The sequence below is a fragment of the Aquarana catesbeiana genome, linkage group LG04 (assembly GCF_042186555.1).
Source record: "Aquarana catesbeiana isolate 2022-GZ linkage group LG04, ASM4218655v1, whole genome shotgun sequence".
In the NCBI taxonomy this organism is placed as follows: Eukaryota; Metazoa; Chordata; class Amphibia; order Anura; family Ranidae; genus Aquarana; species Aquarana catesbeiana.
The window spans coordinates 13307670-13333213 of NC_133327.1; the positions used below are offsets into that span (position 1 = coordinate 13307670).

General features: G+C 46.7%; 2 protein-coding genes across 2 annotated transcripts in view; one reads left to right on the top strand and one right to left on the bottom strand.

Moving 5' to 3' along the window:
• Positions 1–13586: 13586 nt before the first annotated feature.
• CENPO (centromere protein O) lies at positions 13587–22383 on the bottom strand. Its single transcript, XM_073624848.1, has 7 exons — positions 22123–22383; positions 21420–21504; positions 19187–19356; positions 18829–18949; positions 16787–17046; positions 16487–16658; positions 13587–15376 (listed from the first exon to the last, which is right to left on the bottom strand). Exons 2-7 carry the CDS (start codon positions 21448–21450, stop codon positions 15282–15284), a joined length of 849 nt encoding a protein of 282 aa, XP_073480949.1. The 5' UTR covers positions 21451–21504; positions 22123–22383; the 3' UTR covers positions 13587–15281.
• Positions 22384–22523: 140 nt separating this feature from the next.
• PTRHD1 (peptidyl-tRNA hydrolase domain containing 1) overlaps positions 22524–25544 on the top strand; it is an 8379-nt gene continuing 5358 nt past the window's right edge. Inside the window, exon 1 of the mRNA XM_073624849.1 lies at positions 22524–22822. Within this exon, the coding sequence (XP_073480950.1) occupies positions 22637–22822 (186 nt within the window). The 5' untranslated portion in view covers positions 22524–22636. The remainder of the gene's footprint in view (positions 22823–25544) is intronic.

Below are 25544 nucleotides of genomic sequence, written 5' to 3' on the forward strand. Positions count from 1 at the left end.
CCACCCCCCCAATCAGCTCAGCTCGTATAGGTGGGGGGGGGTGGACACAGCAACATCCCCCCCCCCCCCCCAATCAAGTCAGCTACTATAGGTGGGGGGGGGTGGACACAGCAACACTCCCCCCCAATCAGTTCAGCTACTATAGGTGGGGAGAAGTGGACACAGCAACACCCCCCCCATCAGTTTAGCTACTTTAGGTGGGGGGGTGGAGGACATAGCAACACCCCACCCCCCAATCGGGTCAGCTATTATAGGTGGGGGGTGGTGGACACAGCGACCCCCCCCCAATCAGGTCAGCTACTATAGGTGGGGGGGTGGTGGACACAGCAACACACCCCCCCTAATCATGTCAGCTACTATAGGTGGGGGGGTGGTGGACACAGCAACACCGCCCCCCCAATCAGGTCAGCTACACTATAGGTGGTGGACACAGCAACACCACCCCCCATCAGTTCAGCTACTATTGGTGGGGGGGTGGTGGACACAGCAACATCCCCCCCCCCCAATTCAAGTCAGCTACTATAGGTGGGGGGCAGTGGTGGACACAGCAACACTCCCCCCCCCCCCCCCAATCAGTTCAGCTAATATAGGTGGGGGAGTGGTGGACACAGCAACCCCCCCCCCCCCCCAATCAGGTCAGCTACTATAGGTGGGGGGCAGTGGTGGACACAGCAACACTCCCCCCCCCCCCCCCCAATCAGCTCAGCTAATATTAGGTGGGGGAGTGGTGGACACAGCAACCCCCCCCCCCCCCCAATCAGGTCAGCTACTATAGGTGGGGGTGGTGGACACAGCAAAACCCCCCCAAATCAGTTCAACTACTATAGGTGGGGGGTGGTGGACACAGCAACACCCCCCCCCATTAGTTCAGCTACTTTAGGTGGTGGACACAGCAACAAACTCAGGTCAGCTACTATAGGTGGGGGGGTGGTGGACACAGCAACACCCCCCCAATCAGGTCAGCTACTATAAGTGGGGTGGTGGTGGACACAGCAACACCTCCCCAATCAGGTCAGCTACTATAGATGGGGGGTGGACACAGCAACACCCCCCTCCCCCAATCAGTTCAGCTACTTTAGGTGGGGGGGTGGTGGACACAGCAACACCCCCCCCCATTAGTTCAGCTACTTTAGGTGGGGTGGTGGAGGTCAGCTACTATAGATGGGGGGTGGACACAGCAACACCCCCCTCCCCCATCAGGTCAGCTACTATAGGTGGGGGGGGGGGTGGACACAGCAACACCCCCCCCCAATCAGTTCAGCTACTTTAGGTGGGGGGGGGGGGGTGGTGGACACAGCAACACCCCCCCTAATCAGGTCAGCTACTATAGGTGGGTGGGGTGGTTGACACAGCAACACCACCCCCCCAATCAGTTCAGCTACTTTAGGTGGGGGGGTGGTGGACACAGCAACACCCCCCCCAATCAGGTCAGCTACTATAGGTGTGGGGGGGGGGGTGGACACAGCAACACCACCCCCCCATCAGTTCAGCTACTATAGGTGGGTGGGGTGGTGGACACAGCAACACCCCCTGGATTATTCTCACACCTCAGGGCACATGCCAGCTCACATCCACTGGGTGGCTGCGGTGGATACCATGCGTGCCAAACCACACACACCTTTATCACTAGGCACTCAGCTCACCTTGGGCTCTCAGCTAGGGAGGTCTGGGACTCCGGAGGACTGTGGTCTGTGTAACAGCAGCCGCGCTGCCCATGCGGAGAACAGGCCTGGCTCAGTAGCGCAGCAGTGGTGGGTGGAGCCAGAGCAGGAAGAAAACAGTGACCAGACAGACGAGGCTAAGTGCGGCCGCGGCGATGGGGGTGTTTGTGCTGAAAAAAAAAAAAAAAAAATAACCAAAAGGGAGCAGCCAGAGCCAGGGCACTCTGCACCCTCTCGCTGGATGGTGTCAGTGTCACCGACCCGGGTGTGGAGCGCACCTCCATAGCAACACCACTGACACCCCCTCTCAATGTGTGGCACCCAGGGTGGACTGCCCCCCCATTGGTACTCCCCTGGATTAGGGTATTCCTGGGCACACCCCGTGGGCACGCCTATGCTGTAAGTGTAAACACACGCAAAGGAAGTGATGTCATCTCCCCTCCTGGAATCCTTTTCGGTTCCAGAGAGATGAGAGAGGACATCCAAACGTAAGTTGCATCAACACTACACTGACACAGTATATGTGATGGGAGCGAAGGGGAAGCCGCCGCACTGGGAGATTCAGGCTCAGTATATGAACCAGTAGACAGCAGCGGCACCCTGACAGATAGCTCTGATGATGGAGTAGTGGTCCCTGCTAAGGTGAGGCGTACCCGACCCCGATCTTCTATTGCTGAGGTGCAAGAACCGCAGGGCTCTCGTATGGAGCAGAGAGCCAGTACTAGTGCCGCTCATCCTTCTGGTGAGCTGGCAAGCACCAGCTGCCTAGTACACCCCGGTCGTAGTCAAACCAGCACTGCAGTCTCATGTGGTGACGTGGCGAGTCCCATAAGTGCAGTGGCTAGCACAAGTAGTGTCCCGCAGCCACCAAGAAGACAAAGACAGGCCCGTTGAGTCCATTGTGCCCTTCCTGCTACATTTGCCAATCCTAATTGGGAACCCACCACTTCTGCAGCGCCCGTACTTCCCCCCCATTCACTGGCCAACCCGGATTTCAGGTGGAAACCTGGATTGCACATAGGTTGGATTTGCTGGACTTGTGTCTTTTTTTTAACCTCACCTACTATGTAATGATTTTACGTCACTTGATTTTTATTCGCTGTTTTTCACCGAAGATCTCTATAGATCTATTGTGGACCAAAGCAACTTGTATGCTGGTCAATTCATCGCCGCTAATCCCCAGTTGACTCTTGCCAGAGATTGGAAACCTATTACGGTTTCCGAATTAAAGACCTTTTTGGGCCCATCTCTCCTCATGGGCATAACAAAAAAAAAAAAAAAAAAAGAGAGTGAGTTGCGGTCATATTGGTCCACTGACCCAATTCACCATATGCCCGTGTTATCTGCTTCCATGACCAAGACGCGATACGAGCAGATCTTGCAGTTTATGCGCTTCAACGACAATGAACTCTGTCGTCCTTGGGGTGACCCTGGATTTGAACGGCTCCACAAAATTCGGCCCCTTGTAAACCACTTCAACAGTTTGCAGCCTTGTTTACTCCAGATCAAAGTTGTCTGCGTTGACGAGTCCCTGATTACGTTTACTGGCCGCTTGTCTTTCAAACAGCATCTTCCCAGCAAGCGTGCCAGGTATGGGGTCAAGTTGTATAAGCTCTGTGACAGGGCAACAGGCTATACATATAGTTTAATGGTTTACGAGGAAAAAGATGGTCACGTGGAGCCAAAGAACTGCCCCGACTACATAGGGAGCGCTGGCAAGATTTTTTTAGGACTAGGTGTCACCCTTATTCGGAAAGGGGTACCACTTGTACATTGACAATTATTATACAAGCGTGCCACTTTTTAGGCACCTTTTTGTTTGTGGAATTGGCACATGTGGCACCGTGCGATCTAATCACCGGGGCTTCCCCCAACGGCTTGTAGATTCCTGACTTAGACAGGGGGAGAAAGCCCGCCTGAGCTGTAATAATTTGCTCCTTCTAGGAAGAGGTCATCACAGCCCTTCTGTTTCCAGACGGTGCTATGCCCCAACTTCCCAATGCAAACGCAGTGAGCCGGCTGCATGAGAGGAATTTTCCGTATGTCCTCCCTGGTACCCCTACCCAACCAACACCCCAAGGAAGATGTTGTGTCTGTAGGAAACACAGATACAGGCATGACACTCGCTTTTATTGTCCCTCCTATCCTGACCAACCTGGTCTCTGCATCAGTGAATGTTCCTAACGCTACCACATACTAGTGGAGTATTAGCGTAGGATACAGCACTGCACAGTCCTAGGGCACACTTTCACAGGGTCTCCAAAGATGCCATCGCATTTTTAGAAACCTGAACCTGGAACATTTAGACCCCTTTCACACTGTTGCGGTTTGCAGGCGGTATTGCGCTAAAAATACCGCCTGCAAACCGCCCCTAAACAGCCTCCGCTGTTTGTTCAGTGTGAAAGCCCGAGGGCTTTCACACTGAAGCGGTGCGCAGGCAGGACGGTAAAAAAAGTCCTGCAAACCGCTTTTTTTGAGCGGTGAAGGAGCGGTGTGTATTCACCGCTCCTGCCCATTGAAATCAATGGGACAGCGCGGCTATACCGCGGCAATACCGCGGCTATAACCGCGATGTACGAGGGATTTTAACCCTTTTTCGGCCGCCAGCGGGGGTTAAAACTGCACCGCTAGCGGCCGAATACCGCTGCAAGAACGACGGTACAGCAGCGCTAAAAATAGCGCTGTTGTACCGCCGACGCCCCCACCGCCCCGGTGTGAAAGGGGCCTTACAATTACAAAAAAAAGGGTAAAAAATAAAATAGGATTTTTTTAAATACAGCTTACCTGTAAAATCCTTTTCTTGGGAATACATCACAGGACACAGAGACTTGATAATTACTTAGTGGTTAGATAGTCACCATCAGGTGATTGGACACTGGCAAGCCTAATTACAAGGCGAGTTCCTCCCCTATATAACCCCTCCTATATGGAGAGAACCTCAGTTTTGTAGCAAAGCAATAAGTGTCCCAACGTATAATCCCGAAGAGGGGCAGGAGCTCTGTGTCCTGTGATGTATTCCCAAGAAAAGGATTTTACAGGTAAGCTGTATTTAAAAAAAATCCTATTTTCTTGTTCATACATCACGGGACACAGAGACTTGATAATTACTTAGTGGGATGTCCTATAGCAATGCCCTAATTGAGGAGAGGGAGACACAGATCAGAAAAAAAAAAACAGACCGCCAACGGACAAGAGGATCTATACTGCTGCCTGCTGCACACTGCGCAGGAAGGCGGCATCCTCATGCCCTCTTACATCCGCCGGAATCTAGTGAATGTATGGACTGAAGACCAAGTTGCAGCCTTGCAGATCTGTGCCATGGAGGCCCGGTGACGCACTGCCCATGAAGCACTAACTGCTCTAGTAGGGTGCGCTTTTACCTAAAAAGGAGGAACTTTCTTTTTTACACCATAAGCCTGAATAATAACCTGTCAAATCCAACTAGAGATAGTGGATTTCGAAGCTGCCTGGCCCTTTTTGGGTCCCTCTGGCAGAATAAAGAGACAATCAGTCTTTCGTATCTGAGCAGTTGCCTGCACATAGATACTGACTGCTCTCACAACATCTAAAGAGTGTAACAACTCTTCTTCCGCGGACTGCGGATCTGGAAATAAGGACGGCAGGACCACATCTTGATTCAGATGGAATCCGGAAACCACTTTAGGCAGAAAAGTCGGGTGAGGGCGCAACACCACCCTATCTTTGTGAATATGGCTCTTTACAAGAAAGAGCTGCCATATCTGGTACCCTTCTAGCCGAGGATATGGCTACCAGAAACACCGTCGCGTCTCCAGGGGCTGGGGACAGAGTAGAGAACGTCTAAATGTGGGACGATTACTCTTTCTTTTGACCGGTAAGAACGTGGTTTTAACCCCGGTAATCTTCTGGGTGTATTTGTCCTGGTCATCCCCAAACAGGCATTCCCCATAAAACGGGAACGCCGTCAAATATCTTTTGCACAAAGCTTCAGCTGCCCAATGCTTAAGCCAAAGGGCCCTGTGCAAGGGTACGAGCAGGAGGGAAAGGCGGGATGCTTGCTGAACAGAATCCATAATGGCATCAACCGCAAAACATAAGGCCTTAGGAAGGTCTGCACAAACCTCACCCTCCTCAGTGGGGAGGAGGTGAAGTACCTGCCTCATTTGTTCCTTGAGGAACTGGCACATGCCGATTGCTGCAAACGCAGGCTGGACCACAGCACCCGCCATAGAAAAGGAGGCTTTACATAAAGTTTCCAGCTTCTTGAACCCCTGAGCATTGTCCACAGGACAGGTCAGGCTTTTATTCGAACAAGAAATAGCCGCATCTATTGCTGGCACCTCCTATTTTTTGGTGAAATTTTTCCTCCACCGGATAAAGCATAGAAAACCTCTTAGGAGGAGAAAATAGTTTATCTACATGACCCCAGTCATCATACAACTTCTCCAATAAGGGATGAATTGGGAAGGTATATGCAGCCTGTGGGGATTTCTGGGATCCAAGGGAGGAAACAGAGGATTTGGCAGCCTCAGCAGAGGGCAATCTATATGTGGTACGCACCAACTCAGTAAAGTATTGCACCTGTACCTTGAGGGCCTGGGAGGCAGAAGAGAGTTTCTTCTCTTCCCCTGAATCGTCCGACTGCTCATGATCCCCATCCCCAGATAGGGATATTTCATCATCAGAATGCTCATCCGATAGGGAACCTAAAGCAGAGGGAGGGGATCTACCCCTTTTTCCGCAACTCTTTAAGGAAGCTGTGATAAAAGTAGTAATCCTTCCTTCCAAACCATCCAATGCAGCCTTCCTGCATTGGATGGTTTGGTTCCTTCCTGGAACATAACCTCCTAATATCACCCAATCCCAAACCTAACCTCCTAATATCATCCAATCCAGACCTAACCTCCTATAATATCATCCAATCCAGACCTAACCTCCTAATATCACCCAATCCCGACCTAACCTCCTAATATCACCCAATCCCGACCTAACCTCCTAATATCATCCAATCCAGACCTAACCTCCTATAATATCATCCAATCCAGACTTAACCTCCTAAAATCATCTAATCTCGACCTAATCTCCTAATATCTCACCCAATCCCGACCTAACCTCCTAATATAATCACCCAATTCTGACCTAATCTCCTAATATCTCCCAATCCCAACCAAATTCCCTAATATCACCCAATTCCGACCTAACCTCCTAATATATCACCAAATCTCGACCTAACCTCCTAATATCACCCAATCCCAACCTAATCTAATATCACCCAATTCCGACCTAACCTCCTAATATATCACCCAATCCCGACCTAACCTCCTAATATCACCCAATCCCGACCTAATCTCCTAATATCACCCATTCCCGACCTAACCTCCCAACATCATCCAATCCCAACCTAATCTAATATCACCCTATCCCGACCTAACCTCCTAATATATCACCCAATCCCAACCTAACCTCCTAATATCATCCAATCCCGACCTAATCTCCTAATATATCACCCAATCCCGACCTAACTTCCTAATATCACCCAATACCGACCTAACCTCCTAATATCACCCAATACCGACCTAACCTCCTAATAGATCACCCAATACCGACCTAACCTCCTAATATATCACCCAATCCCGGCCTAATCTCCCAATATATCACCCAATCCCGACCTAATCTCTTAATATCACCCAATTCCGACCAAACTTCCTAAAATCCCCCAATCCCGACCTAACCTCCTAATATCAGCCAATCCCGACCTAATTTAATATAAAATATATAATATAATATATAATTTAATATATCACCCAATCCCGACCTAATCTCCTAATATCACCCAATCCCAACCTAACCTCCCAATATATCACCCAATCCCGACCTAATCTCACCCAATCCCGACATAACCTCCTAATATCACCCAATCCCGACCTAATCTCCAAATATCACCCAATCCCGACCTAATCTCCTAATCCACCCAAGATGTCATAGCTAGAGCACAGAGCCTTAAAAAAATTATCTTAGTGCCTTCTCTATAAATTGCTCTCACGCCCACAAGATCTCCTTGTCATACACAATTTATACATAAAAACGTAGGTATTTTTGTCTAGTTAGGTGTTCTTGCATAGCAAGACCACTTACTGTTATTTCACATGTATATTATTTTTACTATAGCCAAATTTACCACCCTAACTCCTCCCACAGCTTTTACACTAAATAGACAGAAATATACCGAATGGGTCACGAAATATCGTCGTTTTTGCGGCGAAATTGGTCCCATAGGAATGAATGGCGAAATGTTCAAAACTAGAGTGGGAGCTGACAAAAGCACTCAGGGGAATTATAGCTCCTCCCACACAGCTCTGAGGGGAATTATAGCTCCTCCCACACAGCGCTGAGGAGATTTATAGCTCCTCCCACACCGCTCCGAGGGAAATTATAGCTCCTCCCACACTACTGAGGGGAATTTTAGCATTATAGCTCCTCCCACACAGCTCTGAGGGGAATTATAGCTCCTCCCACACCAATGTGATGGGAATTATAGCTCCTCCCACACCGCTGAGGGAATTTATAGCTCCTCCCACACAGCTCTGAGGGGAATTATAGCATTATAGCTTAGCATTGCATGTCTCACTCTATCAAGCTTGTCATGTGCACTTTTTAAATTTGATTAATCAATTGGTTAGTGTAATGTTTACTATCTTTACTCACTCCAAACACTCTACACAGTTATCTGCCCACTCCATAAAAGGTACTCTGCCCAGTCCAACCTTTCCACAGTTACTCCAGCCACACAACAGTTACTCAAGCCACTCATCCCAGTTACTCCGCCCACTCCAGTTGTAGACTACTGGTGGAGGCAAGAACACTTCACACAATTTCCCCAGAAATTGGAGCTTTTCTAGTTTATGCTGGAATTTTTGTTTTTTTGCAGTGGTAATATCTAACAGTAAAATGAGATGTGCAATGAAAAAGAATTGTGGTGGTGATTTACAAAAGACACACAGGACAACGTGATTTGCAGACTGTAAATCACCTTATCAGTAAAAGTGAACCCCTTCCTTAGGACTTACATTTCAGAAACCGGTCCTCTCTTGGGGATCAACATCCTTAGAAATTTAAAATGATCAATTTGTTGTAGCATGGGACTGTAAAGGGCATATATAGAATGACATCATCAATACATATAAAATAAAAAAGTTTATCCTACAAAAAGGTTAAAACACACATATAAATGTCACAGAAAACAAAAAGGTCAACCTATATATTCCATGTCAGTAAGGACTTCATCAAGAGATTTGTGGATCGAATCTACAATATAGCTCAACGTGTTTCACATTTTAAATGTCTTCATCAGGAGCATTTGTGGATAGAATCTATAATACTAACAGCACTTGCATATACGTCTTTCATCAATGCAGGAATATAGGTCTTCATACCCAAGGTCAAATCTCAATTCTTTTTTAGAATTGAAGTTTGACCTTCAGTATGAAGGCATATATTCTTACATTGATGAAAAATGTGAATACAAGTGCTGTTATGTTTTTTGTTATAAAATATATACCATAATCATTTGAAAATTCTATCAACGAATGCTCCCGCTAAAGATATTCAAAACGTGTCGAGCATGCAAATTTATTTACAAAAGCCAACACGTGGCATGAGTGCTTACTGGCATGGAGTATATAGGTCAACCCTTTTGTTTTATGGGACATTTATATGCGTTTTTAACCTTTGTAGAATAAAGTTTATAGATTTTATATGTGTTGATGGGGTCATTGTATATATGCCCTTTACAGTCCCTTGCTACAACAAACTGATAATTCTGGATATATCACATGGGATGTGGGAACATTTTGACATAGAACCAGTATTAAGATATAGTTGCATCCTTAGAAATTTCTGTGGGACGGAGGGTGGGCCAACCCTCGGCATACCCAGTCCAATCCAACACCATCCACAGAAACCGATCCTAGCCTACTTTATGTAGTAGAATATATTTTCAATAAAATCTCTTTCCTTGAAGTCCAATGAGGGACAGTGTTGTGTGATGGCGGTGGGGCCAACTCTCAAAAGTCATACAGGAAAATGGGACACTAGCAAACCAAACAACTGTAAGCTGTCCCAGAATGACCTCCTCCTACCCAGCATGCCTCAGTTTGTAACAAGCAGTATTAATATCTAACTTTGGCTTTCATTTAACTTTTAATACTTTTCCTATACTAATACATGCGCCTGCTGTCAGTGCTGTATGAACTGCATTAGCATCAGCTAAATACAGTATACAGCACCGTGTTCCGGAAGCAGTACTTCCCGTCCCTGGAACAAAGTCAAGTCAGCATTGCACATCTGTTCACAGGGACTTTGAATACAAGGCTTCCTCTAAATTGGCTGAGGTGGAGAGGTAGGCGGATGATGTCACGATCTCCACCTCAGCCAATCAGAAGAAGCCTTGTATTCATTTATAAAAATACAAGGCTTCCTATTAACGGCTGAGCAGCGCTATATCCTGAAGGAAAAAGCTTGTTTGGGCCAGCTTGATCTAAATGAACTATTTCAATTTGGGCTTTAGGAATATGATCTACAAAAAACACAGAGCAGTGGGAGGAACACAGGTATTTAGATACGATCAGGAGGGCCAAAAGTGGCGGCCGGGCAGCAGCACCATCACGCCCAGTGAGAATGGATCTAAGGGATTGCCTGCTTCCCAAGAGCCCCCTGAAGGACCATCGCCCAAACTGATGCCAGATTGGGCCGAACCCCCCTCTGATAGCGGTACCTGCCAACACGACCAGAGAAAGTGTCAGGAGGTCCAAAAATCAGAGCTGGGCAACAGCACCATCAAGCCCAGTGAGAATGGAACTCGGGACTGCTTGCTTCTTAGGAGCCCCCTGAAGGACCAACGCCCAAACTAATGTGAGATTAGGCCGAACCCCCAGAGCCTGATAGGGGTACCTGCCAATAGGACCAGAGAAAGTGTCAGGAGGTCCAAAAGTGAGGGCTGGGCAACAGCACCATCACGCCCAGTGAGAATGGATCTAAGGGATTGCCTGCTTCCCAAGAGGCCCCACACAGATGCCAGATTAGGCCTGATAGGGGTACCTGCCAACACTACCAGAGGAAGAACACAGAGGAACAGCCTCATGCTCAAGACTGGTCACCACTCTAAGGAATGACTCCACACAAGAAATTCCAATGTAGTAGGGAAGAAAAAACCCACTACCGGTTGTGGTCAACAATGAAATGGGGTCAAGTCCTTTTAGGAACAGTTTCAAAAAGGAGACCTAGGAAAAAACAGGTCCTGATAAAAAAATTGGTTAGACTTTTCTTAGTAGAGTTGAAGGAAAGATGTCTATCTTCTCAAGAAACAAAGACAAATCTGAGGTATACTGAGTAGATGAGGGGCTTTCCTGGGCTGGCCCTAAAGTTTTTATTTGTCGGTATCCAGAACTCCTGTAGGCAGCAGTATAACCCAACAATGTATGATTCCTGTGTCTCTCAATGTACGAAAACAACAAACTTCTGACTTCCTGTCCTCTCTGGTTAACCAACATCCTTAGACAGTGTCGTGGGGAAAACCCTAGGTATACACAGGCCAATTCCCCTCCGCCCACAGACATCAATTTCAGCCTATTTTATGCAATAGGAAGGGATGCCACTTCCTGCTCCCAGGAAAAAAAAACATTTATTCTGGAACTTTTTGCAAACCAAACGCCCATTCTTGGAATGTCCCGTTTTCTTTTGTTGTCTACCTGTATTTCTATAGGAGGGAGAAAAAGCCGGGTAAACTCCAGGAAGGTTCAGGCGCTGGCAACTTTTTTGTACCAGACAGAGTCCCTGCCTCTTACCTCCTCCTCTTATGTGTTCCACCCACAAAGTTGGGCTTCATCTATGCCCAGCTGTGGGTTAAATGTCTCAGAGAAGGTCCCAGACGGGCACTCTTTGCTTGCTTGTCCAAAACAATAAAGTTGCCAGCGTTTGAAATTTCATTATGTTCAACCAGCTTTTTCTCCTTCTTAGGCTCACGTGATTTATGGGCCACGAGACAAGCCCCCACCATTATTTAGCACCCGGGTCTTTCAGGGAATGACCAGACCTAGTGCTTGAGAGCAGCAGACTCTGCTTGCTATAAACAGTTTGTTGGCAGGACCACCCATAAACACTTATCTCATTGTGTTGCCTAAAGTAGACCCTTGGGGTCAAACACAAAATGTAGCATCCCTCCCGATTTCCTTAGATCAACCAGACTAAGAGGGTCTATTTATAAAACATTCGTTGGACAAACGGCCTACAGATTTGTGCAGGCTGGACAAATTATTCCTGTATTTTCTCTGTAGATATACAATCGGGCGGCTCCATCTAAAGGCCAAGTATGGTTTTCTGAAATACCTCAATGAGAAAATAAAGCACATTTTGGCCACTAGATGGGATACACAACCAAAGGAATGAATCTATTAGGCCTCACGCACACGAGATGCTGTTAAAGCGGGGTTCCACCCAAATTTTGAACAATATCTGTATGTATTCTCTTCCTTGCCTAGATGCTGACATGCCGTTTAAAAAAATTTAAATTGCTGTAATTACCTTTTATTTTTCTATTCTTCTTTGCACTTCCTGGTTCTCCTCCCATGGGAGTAGGCGTGTTTCTAGCCACTCCCAGACTCCTGGGAGCTAGTCTCAGGCTTCCCAGGATGCCACTGAGCATGTGCGGGAACGAGCGGTGTATGCTGGGAGCACAGCATTCACCACATCCAGGAAATAAATGCTTGTGGGCTTCAAATGCCCACAATGAAGATGGAAACCGCCTGCAGTGAATAATATAAGTTATTCTTTCCGACGAAATCTGTAACAGGCGGACGTATTACACACAATATGTGAGTATGTAATGCTGAGAAGAAAAGTTTGTGAATGAACTAAAAAAAAAAAAAAAAAAAAAAAAAAAAAAAGATAGATAGGTGGACCCCCGCTTTAAACTCGTGTTCAGAGGCAGTTGGACACTTTTTTCAACTGCCCCTAAACCCAATGTTATCCTATGTGTCCATGTACACAGTCTCGTTTTTAGGCAGTTGCGTCTGAACCCATTTTTTTGCTTCTGGAAAAAAAACGAGGTTAGACGCAAACGTTTTCCACGTTTCAGACGCCAAACGCGGCCAAACGCCGGTACCGCGTTTAGCCGCAATTGCAATTGTTTTTTACAACCTGACTTTGGGGCCCCATATCTCGGGGCAACTTGGTGCTAGGAACCCCAAATTTGGTATGCTAACACAGTTGGACTAGCACTACAACATATCCAAATATGGGGCACCAAAGTCGGGCCACAAAATGTCATTCTCTGCTGCAGAAGTGCTTCAAATTTTGCGACCCGATTTTGGGGCCCCATATCTCGGGGCCACTTAGTGCTAGGAACCCCAAATTTGGATATGTTGTAGTGCTAGTTCCACTGTGTTAGCACACCAAATTTGGGGATCCTAGCACCAAGTGACCCTGAGATACGGGGCGCCAAAGTTGGGTCACAAAATGTCATTCTCTGCTCTGCAGACGTTTCTAGACGCAGACGCGGCTAAACGCGGCATGCAAACGCGGCGAAACGGGTGTTTCTAAATGCCGGTTTCAGCTTTTAAAAACATGTGTTCAGCAGAGTTTGCACCCGCGTCTCGTGTGCATGAGGCCTTACAGAAAATACAGGAAGATTTGCCCAGGGTGCATGAACATATGACATTCGTCCAACAAATGTTTTACAAATAGATCCCTAGGTTCCATTTTAGCAAGAAACTGACATGACTACAGGGACCTGGGGAAACAGCATTTTTTTTTCCTACCTATAATGCTCAGACTGATTATATAAAAGAAATGAAGTTTGCAATTTTCACTTTTGAAAGATTTCAGCGGGTGCACCAGAGGGCCTCTGTCAGTATTTCCAGCACAGAATCAGGTAAGAATTGGCTACGGAGGTGGATAAAATCCTTTATTTGCATATAAAATGACAAGGAGGGGCTGTATTTTAATCAAAAACAGGAGTGCCAGAATTTCACTTTTGATAAAACAAAAAAAAAATAAAGTGTATAGGAGGCCAGTAACTTCCTATGTCTCTGCAACGTTGCAAAGGCATCTCTTAAGCTCAGTCCAATGTGGGGGGAAAAAAAGCCTATGACTGCCCCATGGGTCAGGTGACCACCTCGCTCACACTGGGTTCTGCACTGCCTGGGCGATGGGCGGGACCAAGACATATCCCCTCACATGACCTAAGCATCCTCCCTGGTCTTCCCTGCCAGCAATGACAATCAGGAGGAGCTGCTGATGCTATTATCTACCCCATCAGCCTCCCAGCTGCCTATCTCACACGCAGCACCACCTGATCGGTCAGATAGTTGCGCTGACTGACAGTAGCTCCTCCAGGAAAACCTGGCTCCCTCCATAGATACAGTGCAGGAGTGACGTTGCCACCCAGGGACAGGAATTGTAGTCCATATCAAGACAGCAGTCTATGGTGACAACCATGGCTCCCTCCATATATATAGTGAAGGAATAACATGGCCACCCAAGGCCAGGAAGTGTGGTCCATATCAGGAGAGCAACCTAGGGTGACAACTATGGCTCCCTCCATGAATACAGTGGAGGAGTGACGTAGCCACACAGAGACAGGAAGTGTAGTCCATATCAGGAGAGCAGTCAGTGCTTGTGCAGCCGGTGTTCTCCCTCTTCTCTCTGCAGTGCTTCCAGGATGGATCAGAGCGATACTCTGTGCTGGCGCTGGCCAATCAGAATCACTCTAATCCCTCCTAGAAGCACTGCACAGAGAAGAGAGAGGATTTCAAATCCCCAGACCTCGTACACTGACTACATGGGCACTGACAGCTCATCACTTAGTTAAGTACGGCAGGGACTGGGGGTTGGAGAGGATGTACAGTGTTAGTTCACCTTTTTTTCTATAGAAGGTGAACACTTTGAAACATGGTGTTGATTTACTTAATATTGGAGTGCAAAATTTGGTGCAGCTGATAACGGTAGCCAATCAGCTTCTAACTTCAGCTTGTTCAATAAAACTGACGATAAAACCTGGAAGCCGATTGGTTTCTATGCAGAGCTGAACCAGATTTTGCTCTCTCCAGTTTTAGTAAATCAACCCCCATGATGCTTCATGTTTTTAAATATAGATAGACAGATACATACATCAGAAACGTGCACAACGTATTCATTTTTTCACTTCATACAATCGGGTTGATTTATTAAAACTGGAGAGTGCAAAATCTGTTGCAGCCGTGCATGGCAGCCAATCAGCTTCTAACTTCAGCTTGTGCATTTAGGCTTTGACAACAAAAACTGGAAGCCGATTGGTTTCTATGCAGAGCTGCACCAGATTTTGCACTCTCCAGTTTTAATAAATCTCTCTCCTCGTGTGATCTACACCATTGAGTGAAAATCCGCCATCTACAATTCAGCCACAAGAGGGCGTATACTGACCCTCTCCCGTCACCCCTCATTACATGAAGTGTTACAGAATTGATTGTAATAAAATTAAGTCCCCGTAGAGAAGAGGAGGACAATAAACACTTCATAAAGTCCCTCATATCTGTACCGTGGAAGTCCTGACTATGCTGGGGCAGCAGAACATGTTCATTGAAGAATAGGAGGGCGCGGGAAGCGTCTCTATGTAGTCATTGAGTCCAGGGCCCTGTGCAGGGCTGTGCCGGAGAACAGGGACACGTGGGATGAGATCATCTCCTGAGTCCAGGCCTCCGCATCTGAAATATTAGAGAGAGAAACTTCAATATCATCACGAGAGGGACACATAAAATATACAAGCGGAGTTGTGGGATCCGGTGAAAAGTGCAGGTATTAGCTCCAGTGGGCGTGGGGTGGGTCAGCTTTCTTGATATGGGGGCTTCAAGGGACATGAAAGGGCCACACATTCAATTCCGTGAATATGCAGTGTAGGAGACAAACAACAGGATATAGTCAGAGACTGCAGACATGATACAGGAGACGGTCAGAGACTGCAGACATGATTCAGGAGATGGTCAGAGACTGCAGACATGATTCAGGAGATGGTCAGAGACTGCAGACATGATTCAGGAGATGGTCAGAGACTGCAGACATGATTCAGGAGATGGTCAGAGACTGCAGACATGATTCAGGAGATGGTCAGAGACTGCAGACATGATTCAGGAGACGGTCAGAGACTGCAGACATGATTCAGGAGACGGTCAGAGACTGCAGACATGATTCAGGAGACGGTCAGAGACTGCAGACATGATACAGGAGACGGTCAGAGACTGCAGACATGATACAGGAGACGGTCAGAGACTGCAGACATGATACAGGAGACGGTCAGAGACTGCAGACAAGATACAGGAGATGGTCAGAGACTGCAGACATGATTCAGGAGACGGTCAGAGACTGCAGACATGATTCAGGAGACGGTCAGAGACTGCAGACATAATTCAGGAGAGGGTCAGAGACTTTTCCTGGTAGGGGGGTAGGATGGAGTAAGGAGATGGGGGTTGCTGGGGGTGGGGAATGGGGGATGTATTTTTACTGGGGAGGGGGGATTTTCGACCGGACATTGCCCCTCTGTTACATTTTCCCTTGTCTGACAACAGCCGATATAAAAATATTTCATTGGCCATTTAAAAATAAGATGTTAGTTATTCTGTATCCCGTCTCCTGCAATGCACGGCCCACCCACAAGGGGTGATGGAGGGTCCTCAGTCCTGGGTAAGGACTTGAAGGAGCTCGAGGCACAATACCATGCCCTACCATCCAAGTTCACTCCAGCTACCGATTCTCTTTAAAACTACTGCGCAGGGAAAAAGTACAATGGGAAACCCAGGGACCAATCAGACTGCAGTTACCTGTACATGTGACGGTCACCTCGGTGGGAAGGGTGTCGGTAAGATCTTCATAGAGAAATTTGGCGGTGAAGCTGACTGTCTGACCCCCTATGGTTATGTTGTAAGTGAAGGACAGTACAGTGTACAGGGAATTCTTCTGCAGAGACCCCGCCACATACGCAGGGGATTTTTTCTGTACAAAGAGACAAATCCAGACAATTATCACCAGCAAGTCACATGACAATAATACCGACCAATCAGGGTGAAGACAATCAGCCGATATCTTCACCCCTCCATGGTTGGCACTCATCGTCTTATTACCTCCATGTGATCGGCCTGGAACTTCCTCCCCGCATAGCCATTCAGCCGCTCATAGAGAACATGAAGGAACTTCTTCAGGTCAGCCGGCAGGTGCTCCTTGGCGAGGTCGCTCAGCGGGATGAAGGCGGGGACCGAGTGACGGGAGATCTGGGGGTTCCTTAGATTATTCACCTGGATGTAGTAAGAGTCCAGGTACGTGCCCTCAAAAGCCGTGGTGATGCAGAAACACACCGCGTCATCTTTTAGCTTCCCGCTTATTCCTGCCAGGAGAAATAAAATCCATAATTGCTCTTCCTGTGTGCTCAGAGTTTCTTTTATCACTATATTCTTAGATAGTAAATACCTGTCTGATCCGGTCATTTCGCTCTTCTTTCTTATTCAGAGTGGCAACACTATTCCAGTCAATCCTGAAACTCTGCTCTGAGCTCTGAAACTCTGCTCTGAGCCCTATGAAAGAACACATCCTAACATCCCTTTAGATGTGCATGATTTTTACTGCTGCTGTGCAGTCTGTTCCAAAAGTTATGTCTGATAAAGTGTAAACAAGCAGCAGATTGCACAGCTACAGTCTGCACCCCTCAGTGGTAAGCACAGAGGAGAATGCATGTCTAAAGGGATATCAGAATGTGTTTTTTCATATAACACTTGTGCTCCTAAGTTTCATCATATGCTTAAACTAATCTCCACTATCAAACAGTGAGGTACATAGACTACATCACGTGATTGCAAGGTAAAAGAGGCCAAAAAAAAAGGTATTTGAGGTTATTGAAATGATGGGATGTATAAGCCGGTTATTGTTAGGGTCCTAATGTTCATATGCAAGTAATTCTAATAGGCTTGCATACATTTTATGGTTTTCCATCAGTTGGTTCTCCTCCATGATGTTTACAGTCAGTAAAGGAATAGGGGCTGTGCCTGTGAACCAGAGTGCCTCCATGATGGTTACATTCAGTAAAGGGAGAGAGTCTATACTTGTGACCCAGAGTGCCTCCATAATGTCTGCATTTAGTAAAGGAGGAGGGTCTGTACCTGTGCACCAAAGAGTCCCAATAATGTCTACATTCAGTAAAGGGGGCAGAGTCTGTACCTGTAGACCAAAGTGCCTCCATAATGTCTACGTTCAGTAAAAGGGAGAAGAAATGTACTTGTAAACCACAGCTCCTCCATAGGATCTTCATTCAATAAAGGGATAAGGGCTTGTATATTTAAACTAGCGCTCCCCATGGTGTCCACAGCCAGTAAAGGGGCTGTGCCTGTGAACCAGAGGGCCTCCATAATGTCTACATTCAGTAAAGGGCCGGAGGCTGTACCTGTGACCAGAGTACCTCCATGTTGTCTACATTCAGTAAAGGGGGAGAGTCTATACTTGTGAACCAGAGTGCCTCCATGATGTGTACATTCAGTAAAGGGAGAGTGGCTGTACCTGTGAACCAGAGCTCCTCCCCGATGACTACCTTCAGTAAAGAGATGGGGGCTGTACCTATGGACCAGACTACCTCCATGATGTCTACATTCCTTAAAGGGAGAAGGGCTGTACTTGTGAACCACAGCTACTCCATGAGATCTTCATTCAATAAAGGGATAATGGCTTGTACATGTTAAACTAGAGCTCCCCATGGTGTCCACAGCCAGTAAAGGGGCTGGTACCTGTGACCAGAGTACCTCCATGTTGTCTACATTCAGTAAAGGGGGAGAGTCTGTACCTGTGAACCAGAACTCCTCCCCGATGACTACCTTCAGTAAAGAGATGGGGGCTGTACCTATGTACCAGACTACCTCCATGATGTCTACATTCCTTAAAGGGAGAAGGGCTTTACTTGTGAACCACAGCTCCTCCATGAGATCTTCATTCAATAAAGGGATAAGGGCTTGTACATGTAAACTAGAGCTCCTCCATGTTGTCCACAGCCAGTAAAGGGGCTGGTACCTGTGACCAGAGTACCTCCATGTTGTCTACATTCAGTAAAGGGGGAGAGTGGCTGTACCTGTAAACCAGAGTGCCTCCAAAATGTCTACATTTAGTAAAGGGGGAGAGTCTGTACCTGTGAACCAAAGTGCCTCCATGATGTTCTTCATCTCCTCCAGCCTCAGGTCTTGCAGGGCGCTCTGTGTGCTCTGTACTTGAGGCTTACTCCCCTCTTGTCTTGCTGATAATGCTTGAATCTGATAATAGACACATCTCCCACTATTAGTCTAAAGTCACCTAAAATATAGAACTCCTCATCATACTAAAAACTAAAAATCAGAACCTCTTCTCGATTGGGAGATTTACTTTCCTGAAATGAAGGGAGCTATGGATTAGAATACTTTAATCTGTGTGTTCTCATCATGGGTTCCATGATGTAGAGGAAGTTTACCATACAGAGGGAACATTAATGGGAGTAACTCAAATCGACTTACCGTCTCCTTCTGCAGCTGGATCTGGCTCCGGAGTTCCCCCCGTTCCTTCTGCAGTCTCACTATCAGGTCTCTCTTCTCCTGCAGGTCTGTCTCTTGCTGTCTCTTTTCATCTTGTTTATGAGCCAGGTTCTGGGACAGGGCCTCCAACCGGTCCAGATGGGACATCACACCTTCCCCCCCACAATACAGAATCAAGATGAATGATTTACAGGAGACACAATGAAGGCTTTTGTGGACGGGCTTTTGACAATGGGGTCAGATACTGTACATTTGATCTGAAGTTGACCTCCTCCTGACCTGCAGTACACCTCTTCCTCCTGACTTACAGTAGGCCTCCTCCTGACATACACTAGATCTCCTCTAGACCTACAGTAGACCCACTCCTGGCCTGCAGTTGTCCTCCTCTAGACCTACAGTAGACATCCTCTCGACCTACACTACACCTCATTGACCTACAGTAGACATCTCCTGACCTATGTTAATGGGGTCAATTTGAGATAACTCAGAAGACAGATAGATTTGTTCTGAAGTTGACCTCCTCCTGACATACAGTAGACCCCCTCCTGACCCCCAGTACACCTCTTCTAGACCTACAGTAAACTTCCTCCTGACCTGCAGTACATATCTCACCCCTGACATACACTAGAACCCTTCCTGGCATGCAGTTGTCCTCCTCTACACCTACAGTAACTCCTGACCTGTGTTAATGGGGTCAGTTGGAGAGAACTCAAAAGACATAGATAGATAAGTTTGTTCTGAAGTTGACCTCCTCTAGACCTACAGTAAACCTCCTCCTGCCTTGCAGTACACCTCTTCCTCCTGACCTACAGTAGACCTCCTCCTAACATACACTAGAACCCCTCCTGACCTGCAGTAGACTTCTTCCTGACCTGAACTAGACCCTCTCCTGGCCTGCAGTTGTCCTCCTCTAGACCTACAGTAGACCTCCTCCTGACCTGCACTACACCTCATAGTGACCTACAGTAGACCTCCCCCTGACTTGTGTTGATGGGGTCAGTTGGAGCCAACTCAGAATTCAGATAGATTTGATCTGAAGTTGACCTCCTCTTGACCTGCAGTATACCTCCTCCTCCTGACATACATTAGATCTCGTCTTAACCTGCACTAGACCCCCTCCTGACCTGCAGTTAACCTCCTCTAGACCTACAATAGACCTTTTCCTGACCTGCAGCTGTCCTCCTCTACAGTAGACCCTCCTGGCTTGTGTTAATGGGATCAGTTAGAGCCATCTCAAAAGACAGATACATTTGATCTGAAGGTTTACGTCCTCTAGACCTACAGTACATTAGACCTCCACTACACCTCCTCCTCCTGACCTACAGTAAACCTCCTTCTGACCTGCAGTTGAACTTCTGTAAATCTACAGTAGACCTTTTTCTGATCTGCAGCTGTCCTCCTCTTGACCTATAGTAGACCCCCTCCTGACCTGCATCAAGTGGGTTTTGCATCTCCATTGACTTGTTTTGTATAGATAAAAGGATGAAGAGTGCCACAAATCAAAGAGAAGTCCAGTGAAGTCTTATTATTTTCATTCCGAGGTCAGATGGTAAAGCCAACGCATTTCAGAGGCTTCATCAGATCTTGCATCCCAGCAATGACTGATGATAATACTGGATAGCTGATTGAGGGAAAGAAAGAGCAAGTAATCACAGTACAGATTGCCTCTATTGCCAGCATACAAGCCCTGATGCTGTGATTACTTACTCTTCCTTTCCCTCAATTACCCATCCAGTATTACCATCAGTCTTTAACCAGGATGCAGGATCTGATGAAGCCTCCAAAATGCGTTAATTTTAAAACAAACCCTGAAACAAGTCGGCGATACCCTCTGACCTCTCATTGTGAGTAATAAAACTTCTAAACGGATAGACCTTTGACACGTGGCGCTCCCGTCCCATAATTTATACTCTTGGGACTGCTCCGGGACTCTCCAGGAACATCCCATCTGACAAGAGCAGCCTTCAACTACGAAGATTGTACAAACATCAACCCAAGAGCAGTGACACCGATCGATGGACGATACCGGGGGGGGGGGGTCAGTACAGTGCCTCTGAGAAAGTACTGCAGCTTCCTGTCACATGACCCAGTGTTGTACCGCCCTCCCTCTGTGAAGGGCAGAGCTCAGAACCCAATAAACATTTGGCTCGTGGGAATTATTAATTTGTAGATGACGGGTGTAGAGTGCAGATAATACAGAGTTTCTCAGTCTTACCTTCCCGGAAGAGATTCTGGACCTCCTCCATGACTCCCGCCTGTCCTGTGACACGTCCAGAGGGTCTGTATACACCGGGGGTTACCTGAATGACAGAACACGGGTAGAAAAGAGTCGCTCGTCTTGAGCCAAGCCTCACAATCTACGCACAACAGTACTCAGAATTCAGTTTTATATGGAGCGGGAGGGGGGTCAGAAACCTCTCATTATTGCTGCCTCTTCTCAGGGAAAATCCCCACTCACTTCCTGTTGTGTCACCAATACAAGGTGAACCCCTGACGCTGTTTTGTTTTTGTTTTTTTTGCGGTGAGCCGCCCCTTTAATTCACTCAGCTGTGCGTGTAATCTGAGCTTCGGCTCTGCAGATGTAGATAGGTGTCTGGGGCTCCACCTGCTGGCCGGACATAGTAAATACAGCTATATTCAGGAGTTGTTCACACAGGACTACATAAGTGAACAATAAAACTAATTTATTTTGAACGCAGACCATAAATATAGTATAAAGACCCTTTATGGAACACGCCCCCACTTGGTGCAAGGCATACAGGACCACCTGCTGCATTATTAGTTGTAGGGACCCTGCTTTGGGCTCTAGTATAAGGGCCCCAGTACTGGTTGCTATAACAACGAATAAAGAGGAGGGGGTGTCGCTCCACAGCTAGTAGAGGCCTCGACAGACTTGTGGTGCTTCACCGTCTCCTCACCTCGATTGAAATCTGCCGCCAAGGAACGTCCAATGCCAACAAATAAAGATCGACACTTCTATCTATATAGGCAGCGCCGCTGTCCCCAACTTGGCTCCATTCACATTAACCTGGCGGGCATTTTGTGTGAGACTGCGTCTATGGTGTTCCCGCTATAAACGGGCTCCGAGTGGAGACACATTTTTTAGAGAGACTCTCCGCTCTCTAGTGTTCATTTCCGGGCTGCGTCTGTATAATACTGTCAATAAAGTTTATCTGGAGTCAGCTGTGATTGGTTGGTCAGACAGATGAGGCAGCGAATAGAAGTAGCGGGAAGGTTAAGGCCGTGGACTATGTACAGTAAGGGCGTCCCTTCGGCAGTAATTGGCGCCTGGTTTCCAGAATGAACCAATCGCTGCATTTCACCGTATGACTACAGGCGTGGTTAGAAGATTCAGAGGCGAAGCCACGTGTGTTGTGTGTATGAACTTTATTAGCACAGACAGCGCTGACAGTGAGAGTCAGGAGCCCGGGGATGGCCGGGATAGTGCAGTATGTGGTGCTCCGGAAGGATCTGCAGGCTGGACTCGGGTGGCCCCTGGGGGCCCTGGTGGCTCAGGCCTGTCATGCTGCCACCGCCGCCATTCACCTGCACTATGATCACCCTCACACCCGGGAGTACCTACAAGGGCTGGACACCATGCACAAGGTGGTGCTGGAGGTGAGGGGGCCACACTGATCACCATCACCATTATATGCACTGACACTGATCTCCATTGTATGCACTGACACTGATCTCCATTATATGCACTGACACTGATCTCCATTATATGTACTGACACTGATCACCATTATATGTACTGACACTGATCACCCTTGTATGCACTGACAGTGATCTCCATTATATGTACTGACACTGATCACCATTATATGCACTGACACTGATCTCCATTGTATGCACTGACAGTGATCTCCATTATATGTACTGACACTGATCTCCATTATATGTACTGACACTGATCACCATTGTATGCACTGACAGTGATCTCCATTATATGTACTGACAGTGATCTCCATTATATGTACTGACACTGATCTCCATTATATGTACTGACACTGATCTCCATTATATGTACTGACACTGATCACCATTGTATGCACTGACAGTGATCTCCATTATATGTACTGACACTGATCACCATTATATGCACTGACACTGATCACCATTGTATGCACTGACAGTGATCTCCATTATATGTACTGACACTGATCTCCATTATATGTACTGACACTGATCACCATTATATGCACTGACACTGATCTCCATTATATGCACTGACACTGATCACCATTATATGTACTGACACTGATCACCATTGTATGCACTGACACTGATCTCCATTATATGTACTGACACTGATCACCATTGTATGCACTGACACTGATCACCATTATATGCACTGACACTGATCTCCATTATATGCACTGACACTGATCACCATTATATGTACTGACAGTGATCTCCATTATATGTACTGACACTGATCTCCATTATATGTACTGACACTGATCACCATTATATGCACTGACACTGATCTCCATTATATGCACTGACACTGATCACCATTATATGTACTGACACTGATCACCATTGTATGCACTGACACTGATCTCCATTATATGTACTGACACTGATCACCATTGTATGCACTGACACTGATCACCATTATATGCACTGACACTGATCACCATTATATGCACTGACACTGATCACCATTATATGTACTGACACTGATCACCATTGTATGCACTGACACTGATCTCCATTATATGTACTGACACTGATCACCATTGTATGCACTGACACTGATCACCATTATATGCACTGACACTGATCTCCATTATATGCACTGACACTGATCACCATTATATGTACTGACAGTGATCTCCATTATATGTACTGACACTGATCTCCATTATATGTACTGACACTGATCACCATTGTATGCACTGACACTGATCTCCATTATATGTACTGACACTGATCTCCATTATATGCACTGACACTGATCACCATTATATGCACTGACAGTGATCACCATTATATGCACTGACAGTGATCACCATTATATGCACTGACAGTGATCACCATTATATGCACTGACAGTGATCACCATTATATGCACTGACAGTGATCACCATTATATGCACTGACAGTGATCACCATTATATGCACTGACAGTGATCACCATTATATGCACTGACAGTGATCACCATTATATGCACTGACAGTGATCACCATTATATGCACTGACAGTGATCACCATTGTATGCACTGACAGTGATCACCATTGTATGCACTGACAGTGATCACCATTGTATGCACTGACAGTGATCACCATTGTATGCACTGACAGTGATCACCATTGTATGCACTGACAGTGATCACCATTGTATGCACTGACAGTGATCACCATTGTATGCACTGACAGTGATCACCATTGTATGCACTGACAGTGATCACCATTGTATGCACTGACAGTGATCACCATTGTATGCACTGACAGTGATCACCATTGTATGCACTGACAGTGATCACCATTGTATGCACTGACAGTGATCACCATTGTATGCACTGACAGTGATCACCATTGTATGCACTGACAGTGATCACCATTGTATGCACTGACAGTGATCACCATTGTATGCACTGACAGTGATCACCATTGTATGCACTGACAGTGATCACCATTGTATGCACTGACAGTGATCACCATTGTATGCACTGACACTGATCACCATTGTATGCACTGACACTGATCACCATTATATGCACTGACAGTGATCACCATTATATGCACTGACAGTGATCACCATTATATGCACTGACAGTGATCACCATTATATGCACTGACAGTGATCACCATTATATGCACTGACAGTGATCACCATTATATGCACTGACAGTGATCACCATTATATGCACTGACAGTGATCACCATTATATGCACTGACAGTGATCACCATTATATGCACTGACAGTGATCACATTACTGACAGTGATCAACATACCTACTGACCGTGATCTCATTATATCTACTGACCGTGATCTCATTATTTACTGAAGGTGATCACTATATGTACTGACAGTGATCACTATATGTACTGACAGTGATCACATTAATTACTGACAGCGATCAACATACCTACTGACAGTGATCAATATATGTACTGATAGTGATCTCATTATATCTACTGACAGTGATCTCATTACTGCAGTGGTTCTCAACCTAGGGGGTGGAATGATGATTTGCCAGGGGTCACCGAATCCTGGGCTGTTTCTGAAGCCCGCACCACTCTCCCTGTCTTTTTGTGGCTTGGCTGTCCCTGGTGCCCCGCAGCCGCCCACTCAGCCTCTTTGCAGCTGTCCATTCAGTTGACTG

Coding starts and splice junctions, on each gene's coding strand:
- CENPO (XM_073624848.1), bottom strand. CDS start 21,450: ATGGAGGAGGTCCAGAATCTCTTCCGGGAAG. Junction 17,047..18,828: donor GGAGGCACTTTGGTTCACAG/GTACAGACTCTC, acceptor TTCTCCTGGCAG/GAATAAGCGGGAAGCTAAAA. Junction 15,377..16,486: donor GGTGACCGTCACATGTACAG/GTAACTGCAGTC, acceptor CTAATATTTCAG/ATGCGGAGGCCTGGACTCAG.